Source organism: Microtus oregoni, unplaced genomic scaffold (genome assembly GCF_018167655.1).
Source record: "Microtus oregoni isolate MIOR12 unplaced genomic scaffold, Mior012 000005F_ref0000423, whole genome shotgun sequence".
Classification (NCBI taxonomy): domain Eukaryota; kingdom Metazoa; phylum Chordata; class Mammalia; order Rodentia; family Cricetidae; genus Microtus; species Microtus oregoni.
Window position 1 is genome coordinate 31,583,548 of NW_024543064.1, and position 13,662 is coordinate 31,597,209.

Genomic DNA, 13,662 nt, shown 5'->3' on the forward strand with positions numbered 1-13,662 from the left:
TGTTAGTCCAACCTGTAAAACTTGTAAACGTGTTTTAGAGGGTACAGCAATCTCTGGTTGCCACGGGAACCCACAGGAAGCCGTAATGGTCTGAGAATTCCAGTGGCTATGAGCCTCTTTAACAGCTTTGGAAAGGAGTAAGAAATCACTGCATAATCCCATTTTGAGGGGTGGGGTGCTGAGCTGAAGCTGAAGCTAAGTGAGATTAAGAACCCCTGACTTCCTGAGGGTGCACACGCACATGGCTGCTGGGTACAGCTGTATTGACTGTGCACTGCAGAAGGGCATAGGGCCAACGGCACACGTGTAAACACAAGCTTTGGCCACCTTCAGCCCAGGGGAAGGCACATTTTTTCAGATTTACTGCCAGGTGGATTTGGTGACAACTGTGGTCATATAGCTATAAATTCCAGAACTGAATCCAATTTTCTCAAATGCCAAAGAAAAACCTGATCTTCTACTCAGCGCAGTGCAGGGCCTCCTGAACTGCCCCTGGTTGCACACACACACTTCCCCTTCAAGGGAAGACAGCCCGCCGAGTCAGCAATGCCCACGTTGCAGCGGAGAGTGCTCACTGTCACACAGGAAGTGGCAGCTGGTGGGGCTTGGAGGCCCTGGCCAGAGCCCAAGCCCAGTTCTCCCTCCCCCAGGCTCCAGGCTGGTGGGCGCTTTCTCTTGATGCTTCAGGGGGCAGCTGGGGAGTGGAGAGGGTGTGTCTGCTTGTTTGCCCAGCCGAGTCATCCCCCTGTGGTTGGCCCGGATGAGATGATGGACACCCGTTCACCATCTGCTCTGCTCACACACGGCAGCTGCCTCCTCCTCCTCCCCGTCCTGGAGGCATCTCACTGAGACAACCTCCCACCCTGGAGGGCAGGAAGAAGAGACTCAGCTAGAGTGTCCACCCTCAGGAGTGCCGTGCACACACAGGAACCAAAGCCAAGACATGATATGGACTCCTTGTGGGACATGCTAGGAGGCATGAGGGGAAAGCCCGAGGCTGCTCCGAGGCCAGACTACTGCATCCCTGTTGGTGGAAATGGTATTTGAAGTGGCATGTGACGGATGTAGATCTGGGAGCCCAGAGAAGGAGAGCTGGCCATGGCTGAAGTACAGCAGGGCTCAAACAGCGCCGAGCTTGGGCACTTGCCTCATGACAGTGAGACAGTTTCAGACCTTGGCAGAGCCACTGTGTACAGAGACGCTCTGGCAGTGGGCTGAGGGTAGCTGGTGAGCAAGCAAACAGGAAGGAAGGGAATGTCCCATCTCAGCAGGTATGGGTGAGGGTGTGGGGGGCAGGGAGACCAGCTGGTTTAGCAACTTGGTCTAGAGTGGAGGGAGGTAGGGAAGAAGGTGCCATGTTGGCTTCTCAACACCAGTCTGAGGTAAAGTGTTCCCATGTCAGAGGATCCTGAGGCTCAGGGAATGTAGTGTCTTGCTCACAAGGAACCCTAGAATCTGACTCCAACCTCATATTCTCTCCATTGCCTTAAGCACCAGTTGTGCCGGGCCCCAAGGTTTGCAGCGATTTGGACTACAGGCCAAAAGATAAGGGATTGGCTTTCCGCTAGGATGCGGAAGCCTGGGCACGCGCAGGTGTACATCTGCCATCCAGGATGCGGAAGGCTGGGCATGCGCAGGTATACGTCTGCCATCTAGCTCAAAACACCACTACCCGCGACAGCGGCAACAGAGACAAGCCAGGCAGGTGATGAGAAAAAATTATCTACAGAAGACTCGCAGGCCCCAACCCCAACAGCACCTGGGTAAGAACCGCAATCCCAGATGAGTGTTACTTAGGATACAGGACCCAGGAAGAGAGAGATGCTCCTAAGCAGAATCCAAGGAGTCTGCACCCCCCGACCTGTCCCTCTACCTCCCATCTGTGAGTGACCCTAACAACTGGTGTTAGGATCTCCAGAACCCACATAATGCTGGGTGGGTTGGCAGCCTTGGAAGTGGAGATGGAATCCCCAAACAATTATCAGCGAGCTCTGGGTTTGAGAACCCGTCTCGCTGACCTACAGGAACACATAGCCACCTGTGTGTCCATACAGACAAACTTGAGAACATGCACACACACACACACACGGAAATGGAAAATAACATCATTTAAAATAAATTCATTCACCCATCATGGTGTCTGTCACTCTCGCACACACACAGCTTCACACCTATGCCTGAGTGAGCCAGGACCTTTCCTGTCACTGAAGCATCACGCAGGCACGGGACAGGAAGAAGCCCTCTGACCTTTGGGGGGCCCGAAGGCAAAGGGGTGACATTCTTCAATAGGGATGTGGACAGGCTCTAGGGTAGGGTGGGCTGGGAAGGAGGTCAAGGGCACCTGGCATCACTGTGGAAAAGGAAATAGGCCTCTATGGAAAACACAGACCGGAATGAGGCAGATCTGGGCTGCCCTCCCTTACACACTGGCAGTGTGACCTTTGGGACGGCACTTCACCTCTCAGGGTGGCAATACCCGGCAGTAAAAGGCAGATAATGACACTGACCTCACAAGGAGCCTGGGAGTGCTGAGGCAGATAATGGCTGTCAAGTACCGGGCAGGGAGCTGGCAAATGGTGGCAATAATCATTATGCACTTGACGGAGCTGTGCATGGGGCACCATCCAGGCCCACTCAGGCTCCCAGGCAGGGCTGGGGAGGGAAAGGTGTGGGTTCCGCCTGAGTGGCACCCGTGGGAACAATGTCAGACCTTTCATCAGCAGGTCCGGGGAGACATCCCTGGGGGTGGTGAGCATCATTACGGTCCAGCCACGGCAGCTCTGAAGTAACCCCACATGGCACTTAGGCTGAGAACTCCAGCCAGCAGTTACCACACGGCAGGAGGGGACAGAGATGGGGTTGGATCCTCTTCCTTTGTAAGCTCTGGGGGCTGCAGAGGGGCAGCACGGCTCAGAGTAGAAAGAACCCATCAGGAAAAGAGGCAGCACCGCCCCCTGGTGGTCACAGGCATTTCCTGCAGCCTTTGCTTACATGACTTCTGTTTTCTTGTTTTTCCAGAAAGGGTTTCTCTGGCTGTCCTGGAACAAACTCTGTAGACCAGGCTGGTCTTAAACTCAGAGATCCACCTGCCCCGGCCTCTTGAGTGCTGGGATTAAAGGTGTGTGCCATGATTTTAAAGACTTACTATTTTAAAATTACGTATGTATGTCTGTTGTGCATGAGGGCACTGGATCCTCCTGGAGCTGAAATTACAGGTAGTTGTAAGCCACTCAATCCGCCTGACACAGGTAGAGGGAAAAAAAACTAGGGTCCCCCAAAGGAGACCACATTTTTAGCCACCAAGTCTCTGCAGCCTTGCCTTTCTGAAGCTCTTCGCTCTACTCTGGGCAGTTAGGAAGACCTGGGACAGACAGCAACCTGATGAGAAGCAGAGATCCAAGGCTACTTGGACTAGCTTTGAAGTCAGCCCTACTGCTGCTATTACCAGCTCTAATCCTGGGCAGTTAGTTATTGCTCTGTGCTGCAGATGCTGTATTCGTTTCTTTTGAGAAAGAGTCTCTCTGTACAGCCCTAACTGTCTTGAACAAGCTGTGCAGACCAGACTAGCCTTAAACTCAGAGATCCTCTTGCCTCTGCGGCCTGAGTGCCTAGATTAAGGGCCAGCACCACAACCTCACAGTGGAGATACCACAGTCAGGCCCAGGGATTGTTTTCAAAGAGCAAATATGAAGATCAGTTCCAGGTATTTGGGATAAACAGCAGCTGTCCATCCTGTACTCCTGGGGTCCACATTGTTTGGGACACTGCTCAAGAGCTAGGGAACTGGTGGTTGCATGTAGTCAACTGCTGTTCCCATGCTGATTTGTCAACTGATGGTATATGGCGCGGGGGGGGGGGGGGGGGGGGGGGGTGGGGGGGGTGGGGTGGGCAGTGCACAGGAAGAAGTTAAAAAATCTCTCTTGAATCTACTCCAGAAGAAACCAATGCAGAGACTGCCTCGGCTAGCCAGCGTGCTGTCTGCTGTACTTGGCTGCTGCAATCTATCCCCAAGCTCCAGAAGGGGCTACTGGCTTGACTCCAAGGGAAATACACACATTCATGGTGAAATGCTCTGCTCATACGCACGATCCCTCTGATGCAGCCCTAATATTTAAGTCTCTGTGCTCTTGCAGAGCACGCTGCAGTTGCGGTATCCCTCACTTCTCCAAAGTTGCCCCCTCTTCACACCACAGGGCCATGACACCCACTACACCAGCAGGTTACAGCAGATCAGGGAGTCAGTCAGAGGACAACTCCTTCTAGCACTAGCTGAGGGGTCTGAATTCAAGCCATCAATCCTTGGGGGCAAGTGGCTTTACCTCTTGAGCCATCCCCTCCCACCTGCTTACAGGAAGGAAGTCCCAACTGCTGCTAGGTCAACGAGTCTCAATCCTTTCACTCAGTAGCTGTGGGACTTGAAACAAGCTGCTTCCTTTTCTGGGTCTGAATGCTCAACAAAATATGAGGATAGGGGCTAGAAAGATGGCTCAGCAGTTGAGAGCGCTTGGGGCTCTTCCAGAGGTCCTGGGTTCAATTCCTAGCACCCACGTGACAGCTCACAACTATCTGTAACTACAATTCCAGGGGATCCGAATCTGTATGACTTCATATATATATGCAGGCAAAACACCAACACATGGGAAATTAAAAAAAATTTAAAAATATGATGGTAGCATTAATCACTTTTCTAAGGCCCTTACCAGCGTGAAGTTTATGAAGACTGACTGAGCTCCGTGGTTTGTCCGGGACACTATACCCAGCTGGCACAGGTCACATGTTAAGACCAGCCCTCAGAGTTACATGTTACAGCTGAGAGAAAAACATATGCAGCACAATGACTATTTCCACTTCCTCTGAGCAGGTAGGCGAGGCATATCCTAGCTGCACACCGATCAATACTAGGTGACCAAAACTTGCCTGCAATGGAAACATAGCCCAGGCTTGCCCTCTAAGAGATCTGTGTACAAACACACACACACACACAAAATGGTGAGCAGTCACTATCCTTGGTTTTGGCAAACGGTGCAGTTGAAAAGAACCTTGGAGTCTCCCCAGATGAACCATCCTAAGTCCATGACTACAGTAAGAGCTGAGGCAAGCTCTCTCTCCTTCCCGAGCCTGCTCCTATCTGCAAACACAGACACTGGTGCTCCTGCAGTGTGCACGGTATAACTCAGAAGCTTTGACAGACTACTGCCAGAGTGGTAGGAAGGAAGCTCTGCTCTCTCGGATAAAAGGAGATTCCATGTCCACATGCAGGTCTACTGCTGAGCCTCTTGGAACCTGCATCCAATGCAGCCCTGAGCAGGGTGTGCACCAGTGTCCGGAGACTAAACGCTGGCCTGAGGACCTCTGGAGGCTGACTTCAATGTCTTCTCTCAAGGGGCATTTCTATGTCACTATTCTCCTCCTTACCAGGGAAACTTCCAAGGAGGTGGCGTCTGGGCCAGGTGCTGCTTGCTCCTTGTCCCGGGCAAGTCTATATTCACTAAAGGCAGAACTGTGATTCTCTCGTCTCTGATTTTTCCTCTGGAGAGTTTTCCCCACGTGTCGGCTCAGGAAAGCGATTAAACATCTTTAAGCTTAATGTTAAGGTAGCAATGCATGGGCACAGTCTCAAACGCCTAAGGGCTCCATGGCCTGGCCATAGGTTCCAATCTGGCTCCTTCAGCTATGGCAAATGACACAGACCATCAGGTTGCAAATACAGTTATCATAATATATTTATTTTAAGTGCCATCCATGCATATCAGTTCTGGCAGCGACAATCCTAATGACACTTGGGATATTTCTTTACAGCACTAAACGGTTACAAAGAATGGGTGCCACTCACCATCGGCAGAATATGAAATCGTGCAATAGGAAAACTGTAGAAACATTAAAACACTGACTGTCCAACAGCAGCACAGAGAGCAGGTTGTTTCTGCACAAAAGCCAATGCATGTCACCACATATATACAATATAGGTATGTACACATCACCCTCTTGATGAACATATCAAAATACTCTATTCCATTTGAAATTATCCCAAGATCGATTCCCTCCCACTTCAAAGGACATTTGAGAAACATGTATTAAATATTTACATAAACACACAAGAATACATTTACATTTCAAACACTGCCACAAATGCCAGTCGGACTCTTCTCCTGGACAGAGCACCCCATCTGTTTATGTACGTTTATTAGTCTTTACCCCAAAGTCTCCAGTCAATTTAAGCCCAAGGGAACTTGTTCTGTATCATCAATTACCAAGAGAAATGGCCACTAGAGGGACTCTGCACCCACCAGGTAGCCCAGCCTGGCCACAGCCCACTGGGGCCTGCTCTGAGTCCTTGGGAACAGGGATACAGAAGAGTGATGAGTCTGGTCTCAAGTGCCATTATTGGTTAGTTCAAATATTAATAAATATGTCAATCACTGCAAATCAGTAAATAATTGCCAAATGGGAAATGAGCTTCACATAATTTGTATAATCACGATCACTGGTCCTATCCAAGCATTCTGTTTCAGAGACTGCAGTACTCCAACACCCAATTATTTAAAGTGCACACTGCTAGTAGCAATCCTAGTCATGGAGCAGAGCTGTTTTGGTGTAGAGGAAACAAGAGACTTGGGTAAACTACTGGGAACTCCATCTTCCCATGCTTTCCTCTGCAGGTGGCCATCTCATCTCACCTGGTCCTTCTGAGAGGAACTGTTGGCTGCTGTTTCAAAATCCTCTGGTGTTCACTAATATGAGGGGCTGGACCTGAGCTTCCTTTTCATGCCAAGTGGGACCCAAACAACAGAGATGCATAAAACTTCTTTCTTCCCAGCCCTCCATGGCTTCCCAGTGATTCGTTCAAGGCAACACTCCATTAGATAAACAGATCGATCGATCTCTCGATCTCTCTCTCTCTCTCTCTCTCTCTCTCTCTCTCTCACACACACACACACACACACACACACACACACACACAATCTTTGTTCAAGTAGAGATCACTGAACCACAGACTTGCTGAGGCTTAGTTAACATGATTTAGCATTGCTAAGCCCAGAGACAACGACAAGCAACTGGTGAGCAGTTATTTCTCCTTGATGTGACAGAATCTATTTCCTCATTAAAACAGATTTCTCTCCTGTAAAGAACCAATTAAAAGTCTATTCACTGTGGGGGAGAGAATCTCCTATTTTCATTATAAAATCAACACATCAACCCATGCAAACTGTGATATACAACGAGACAAAGCAACTGATAAAAGCTCCAAGGTATTTGTCAGGCACACACAGACCCAACAACAAATCACACAGTCTGCATTCAAGACTGAAGCAGGCAGTTCCTTCCAGCATTACCTAAGACAGTGAGTGAGGACACTGCTGTATAAACCCTGCCTCTATGTCCTGTTGCCTAAACAGACTCGGATTCAAGTCCAGGAAATTCCTATGTAGCTATTAAGTCTCCATCAGCAGGAAGGCTAAGTAAGACAGGAAGCGTACTCACCTGGTAAAAGGAGTGATGATAACGAGAATGACAAATGTTTCTGATTGTCTTTGTCTGTAAACTTTTATCCAGAAAAAAAAAACCACCATGCTTCCACACAAATTTCTCCCTAGTGAACCCAAAAGAGCTGTGCATTCACAGAAAGTAGCAATAAATATTAAAATAACACTTTTGAATAATAAATACTTAAATGAATATGGAGACAATGATTTGTTTGAAAAGCCAAGCAATACCTAGCTTCAATCAGTTCACACATCTCAGAGCTGTCAGAATGCAGCTGAGGAAACACGCTGGCGAGGAACACACGCTCTACAACTCCCTGTGGACAAGCCTGCTCAGGAACAATAGACCCTCTGCACCGCGGAGAGCACCAACTCCAGACTCCTTGACTGAACTCGCTAGAATTCACGATTACTCCTATTTTTGAAGATTAAAAAGGAAACTGGGCTTTGGAAAGACCGATTTCCTTTCAGCTCCCTACATCATCTGAAAGCATCCTGCAGAAATGGCCTAACAAGGAATAAAAACTGACAGTAACTTTCTTGTCAAGACACAATAATCCAATTAGAAAAAACTTGAAGCCTTTCAGTAATATTTGTACACATATTTACACATATGTATCTATAAACTGCTTGCAGCAAAATAGGCTCTGTCTGAAAAAAATCAGTCTGGCACTTGTGGTTAACATCAAACTGACACGAATATGCAAAAAGCTGTCCAAATCACAACAGTTAGGAGCTACAGAGGGCACTGGCGGGAGACAAACATGTAGTTCTTGCTTGGGTCAGGTAAAAGCAGTAAGTTACCCAGCTAGAATCTCTGATTGTCTTCAAAAGTAATTTAGATAGCACTGGTAACATCGCTTTGTTTTCTCATCTGGACTCTGATCCTTCCTTTCACTGCACAGAAAGGATGCTGGAGTCGCCTGTCTTGCAGAAACAAGCCTACACTATTGAATCCCAATCAAAGTCATCCTGGATATCATCTGGAGGCAAAGAGCGCCGCATCTGGAAGGCTTGGGAAGGCATCATGTGCTGCTGGTTCATGGCTCCGTGATGGCCTAGAAAGAAGAAGTCAGTGTCAGCAGGGACCTGGGTAGGGAAGTCAGGAAGAGAACAACTAGCCCCTAGAGCATGCCGTATGTGCTAGGGCATGCCTGGAACAGCGACACTACCTAGAATCCATCGAAAGCCTTCAACAAAACTGGAGGAACAAAGTTGTTCTTCCAGTTCTTATTTTCTAGTAAGGAGAATAGGGTTAAAGAAATTGAACAAAACTCCAGGTATACATACATATATTCTCAACACTCAGAGGAGACAGAGGCAGAAGGATCATGGACTCAAGACCAGTCCGGGATACACAGACTGAATCCAAACACACAGATTTAAACCCAGTTCATCTGAATCTAAAAACAACAGTCTTCTGTTTTATTAGCCTGCAGTAAGGAAGGCATGAGAAAAATGCTGACCGTCATTTAATAAGTCCTTTCTTTCTAGTGTGTTTCAATAACATCAATCAATATTATCAGAGGGGGCTGGAGAGATGACTCCACTGTTAGAACTGGAGCACTGGCTGTCCTTTCAGAAGACCCAGCTTCTATTCCCAGCACCCACATGATGGCTTACAACTCCAAGTCCACTAGATCTGACACACTCTTCTGACCTCCTTGGGCAACAGACACACTCAAAGTGGCACACAGGCAAAACACTCATACGCCTAAATTTTATTTTAATTAATAAAAAGTCATTGGTGTACCACTGAAGTTAAACTGGGACATAAGAAAAATTTACTAACACTGGTCCTTTCTATTATCTTAACAGTGGTCCTTTCTATTATTAGAACTTAATCAAATCCTTTGAAATGCTGTAAAATTCATACTGGAATATTATTGTTGTTTGTACTCTTAAAAACAAAATTTAAAACTACCTGTCAATTATTTTTCTCGTGAATCTTTTAACATACAATTACAAAATGCTAAGACTTTCAGTGTATCACATTATGGAAATGCCAATGTGTCTTTATTTAACAAAAGGATAAATCCCTCACTGCATGTCAGGCACTAATTTGATGCCAAAGCAGGAGAATGGCAATCAAGCTTTTGGCTTGAGCTCTAGCCACAGTATTGAGGTACCTATGTTTTTCTGTGTGTGCACGTGCATACACCATGTATGCGTGTAACAGCAGATGCACTGTTACCCTCATCCAGAAAACATCACTGAGTACAGCCCCTTCTTTTCCCACTGCTTGGCATACACAACTCTATCCAGGTCTCATACACCCTCATTGGCAAAGACTGCTTACTGTCTTATATCAGAGAGGTAAAGTGAATGGCAGTGTCAGGACCTGAGTCTCAGTACAACTGCTCATCAGCCTGGAAGTTCTTGGCAGCTTTTCTCTGGACCGCAGTTCCTCATCTAGGTTCCTTCCAGTTTTAACAGCATGCCCTAGTCTCCTGACTACTTGCAACTTATAACACCTTCTGCCTGGGTACTATAGTTGGATTATTTCTTTGGAATCAATGGAAAAGAATCCACAGAAGCAGCTAGTCGAAGCAGGCCTCTGAAAGCTGCATCAAGTTCTATCAAAGCAAAAAAACCCTTCAAGATACTCTGCACCTCAGGCCGTAAAAAGAGCTCATGCCTTCTCAGAGTAGCCTCATTTTCTACAAGGCAGCTCTAGCTTGTCAGTGTTAAACTCTAGGTCCCAAATGTAGTACACAGACACTACCTGCCATCGTAGCTCCTGGAGTGCTGAGCGCCTGTGGGATATGAGGATAACCAGGGGGTGGCATCACCGAGGGAGGGAGATTTTGCCTGGAATCTATGTATAAATTTCCTAATCAAATTAAAAAACAGAAGAAGAGAAAACATGTTACCACTGTCAGCAAAACAAAGCAAGCATAAGAATCTTGATGGTTAAGCCTATGAAGTCAAGTAGGTAAGGCAATCAGAGTGAGGAGGGAAATGCCTTCTGAAATGCAGTTGGTCGGTGAAATGGTACCTTGCTAGGCATTGAGCACACTGGTATAAGCTCATAGGCAAGGACATCTATAATTGTCACTTCATTATTATATCCATGTTCAAAATTATATCCATGTTCATGACTTCACTTGAACCTCCCATTACCCACACACACAGCCAGACAGGAATCACTCACTTCTTTCTACAGTGGGTCAAAGGAAGCTCAAAATTTTAAGCAGGCTCCCCCAGGGGACAAATCTTGTAGATCCAGGACTTAAAATCAAGGTGTCTTGGCTCAAAAACTCCTTTTACTGCTGCCCACTTCTCTACTGCCCTGGATATTCCCCTTGACTGTTTGAGCGGGCATAGGCTGATTAACTGAGAGGCCAAGACACAAAGCAACAGTAAAGACCTGTGTTAGGGCACAGCTAAGCCAAGCAAAGGTGACTTTAAATTGTAAATTTAAACAAGTTTGCAGATGAAAAGCACAGACCTCATTTCAATGGAATTTCAGGGGACTCAAGATATTTTCACTGACAAGAGCCACCAAGTTAGGGTTGGGGTTAACACCTCAAAAGGGTCAAGTACGAAGGAAACAGCATCATGACGACACCCCCCCCCCCCATAATCTAGGGAGAAAGGCCATAAACTAGCTCGCATCCTACTACCTGGAATCTTGAGAAGGTCATGTCATAGGGACGCTAGTGTCTCACATAACTTACACTTGAACTCAACCAATGCAATGAGACTATAGAGCAACTACTACTATGGTCCCTAAGAAGGAAATAAAAGCACAAATTTTCAGTAACTGCAGGAAAGCCAAACTTGTACCCAGGCTTGAGATGTCCTCAGAGATGACCTAGTCCAACATCCCCTCTATTGCATACATGGGGAAACAGGAGTAGAGAAGAAGTTTGCCAGAGGCAGGAGCAGACTCTAAGTCTGAGCCCCAGGTCATTACTGCCAAAATAATTTGCTGAGATCCTGTCGCATTCCTAACACTTTCACAGGGAAAAATAAAACAAACAAACAAACAAAAAGCCATAATTTTTCATTTTTCTATGCCCTCATTACAGAACCTCACAATGATAACCTGACATTGTGTGTATTCTTTTTTTTTTCATTGTGTGTATTCTTCAAAAGAACCTTCAACTTTTAATTTTAACATCCTCAGAAGGTTTAACTTTTTGGTTTTTGCTGCAAGTCTACACAAATTTAAAGTGAAATAATTTCATAACTATGTTTTAAGAAAACACAAGCATCTTTTACAGACTTGTTTAATAACAATGAAAAGTTATAAATGACAAAGGACAGCAGCACATAACTCACACAATCACCAAAGATAGCCTGTCACCTCAAAATTTGAAAAACACACTTAAACCATTTGCCATCACTCATTTCTGACAAATAACACAACGTAAATGGGTCAACATCACCCTGAGTGACACGTCACACACCTGTTGCCTAAGACAGTGAATTTATGTATGTGCACATAGGACCATACCTGCCCCAATGTGTTGGGAAGGCTTTGCTGGGTGCATGGCACCATGACAGACGTTCTGTTGAACATTGCTCTGTGAGTGGATAAGGCCAGTCTGTGTGAAGAACTGATTAAGAGAGGAACAGAGATCAGCAAACTGAACCTGATCTAATGACCAGTTCTTGAGATCCGCCTGCCTCATACTCTCCATCAGACCTACAAGGAAAGATGGGGATACAGTGAGCACAACTCTAACACTGCAGGAACACCAATACAAGTCTTCTCAATCCCCAGTCTCCATCACTCAGGTCCTCTGATGTGGCAGTTGCTTGTGCAATGAAAAGTGACATTTTATGATACTTAGGATTACCCAAGGGGCTCACAGTCCTAGGTTTGAAACACTCAGACCTGGATTCAATCCCCAAAACCTGCATTTTAAAAAAGGGGCCAGATTTGGTGGTATACTTGTAATCATGGTGCTTGCTCCCAAAGACAGGTCCTTGGAACTCACTGGCCAGTCAGTCTAGCCTACTTAGTAAGCTCCAGGCCTGTGAGAAACCCTGTCCCAAAAAGGGGGTAGAGCTGTATGAGGGCCTGAGTTTGGATTCCCCAGAACCTGACTAAAAGTGAGTACTGGCACATGCCTATGAAAACAAAACAAAACATGATGGTCACAACACACGAGGAAAACCACTCTAGGTAAAGCAGTAAGCTTCAGGTTCAACGAGAAACCCTGTCGTCCCCCCGCCCCCCAAAAAAGGTGGAGAAAAGTTAGCAACGCCTGGCCTGCATGTGTGCAAGCATACCCACACATACCATACATACACACAAATTAGGCCAAAGAGATGGGATAAGTTTTTAAACATTGTGAAAATGTTTCTCTGTCCAAGGTGCTTTCTGATAGGTTTAATAAAAAGCTGAATGTCCAATAGCTAGCCAGTAGGGAATAGGCAGCAATTCCAGGGAAAGGGGGGAACTCGAGAAGAAACTGAGGCGCATGGATACAGTATGGAAAAGAAGTAATGAGCTACGTGGCAAAAACATAGATTAATATAAACAGGTTAATTGAAATTACATGAGCTAGTTGGAAACATACCTAAGCTAAAGTCAAGCATTCATAGCTAATAAAAAGCCTCTGTGTTATTATTTGGGGGGCTGGAGGTCTAAATAAAGTCCAATGAGAAAGCTTGCTACAATGGCTCAGCTGATAAAAGTGCTTGTTATTTCTACTTGTTAGGAGTCTATGGTAGAAGAACAGAATTGATTCCCAAGAATCATCCTCTGATATGTACTTGTGCATATGTATACATGTGTGTGTTGGCACTCCTTATACACATACTAGACACATACAATAAGACATGGGGGGATAAAAGTAAAAGGTGAACCGCACTTGTGATTGTCCCATGGCCTCAAAAAGAAAACTGATTCTTTCAAACATGGCTAATATTCCTGCAGAACTTTTATATGTAATGTTTTCCTACATCAACTGGCTAATTTATTAGAAGTTTTTTATAAATAATGTCCGTTAACACAACCACTGCCAATGTGTTCTCTCTTCCTCCCCCTCCCCCCATCTCATTTGCTATGCTATGTAGTCTATAGCAGGCTTCACTTTTAGCAATTCTCCTACCTCTGCTCACCAAATGCTGGAAGAGCAGACATACCAACAACATACCTGGTAGGAGATGTTGATTTCAACAACAAAGATACATGGTATTTGGTTCTGTGTGAAAGAACCCA

At 46.1% G+C, this 13,662-nt stretch overlaps 1 protein-coding gene across 4 annotated transcripts in view; it reads right to left on the reverse strand.

Annotated features, from left to right (window-relative positions):
• Positions 1–5,705: 5,705 nt before the first annotated feature.
• Positions 5,706–13,662, reverse strand: part of Foxj3 (forkhead box J3) — a 107,081-nt gene continuing 99,124 nt past the window's right edge. For all 4 annotated transcript variants that reach the window (XM_041651691.1, XM_041651692.1, XM_041651689.1 and 1 more), the window contains 3 exons: positions 11,947–12,138; positions 10,210–10,317; positions 5,706–8,542 (listed from right to left, as the gene is read on the reverse strand). In XM_041651691.1, coding sequence (XP_041507625.1) covers positions 8,427–8,542; positions 10,210–10,317; positions 11,947–12,138 — 416 coding nt within the window. In that variant the 3' untranslated portion in view covers positions 5,706–8,426. The remainder of the gene's footprint in view (positions 8,543–10,209; positions 10,318–11,946; positions 12,139–13,662) is intronic.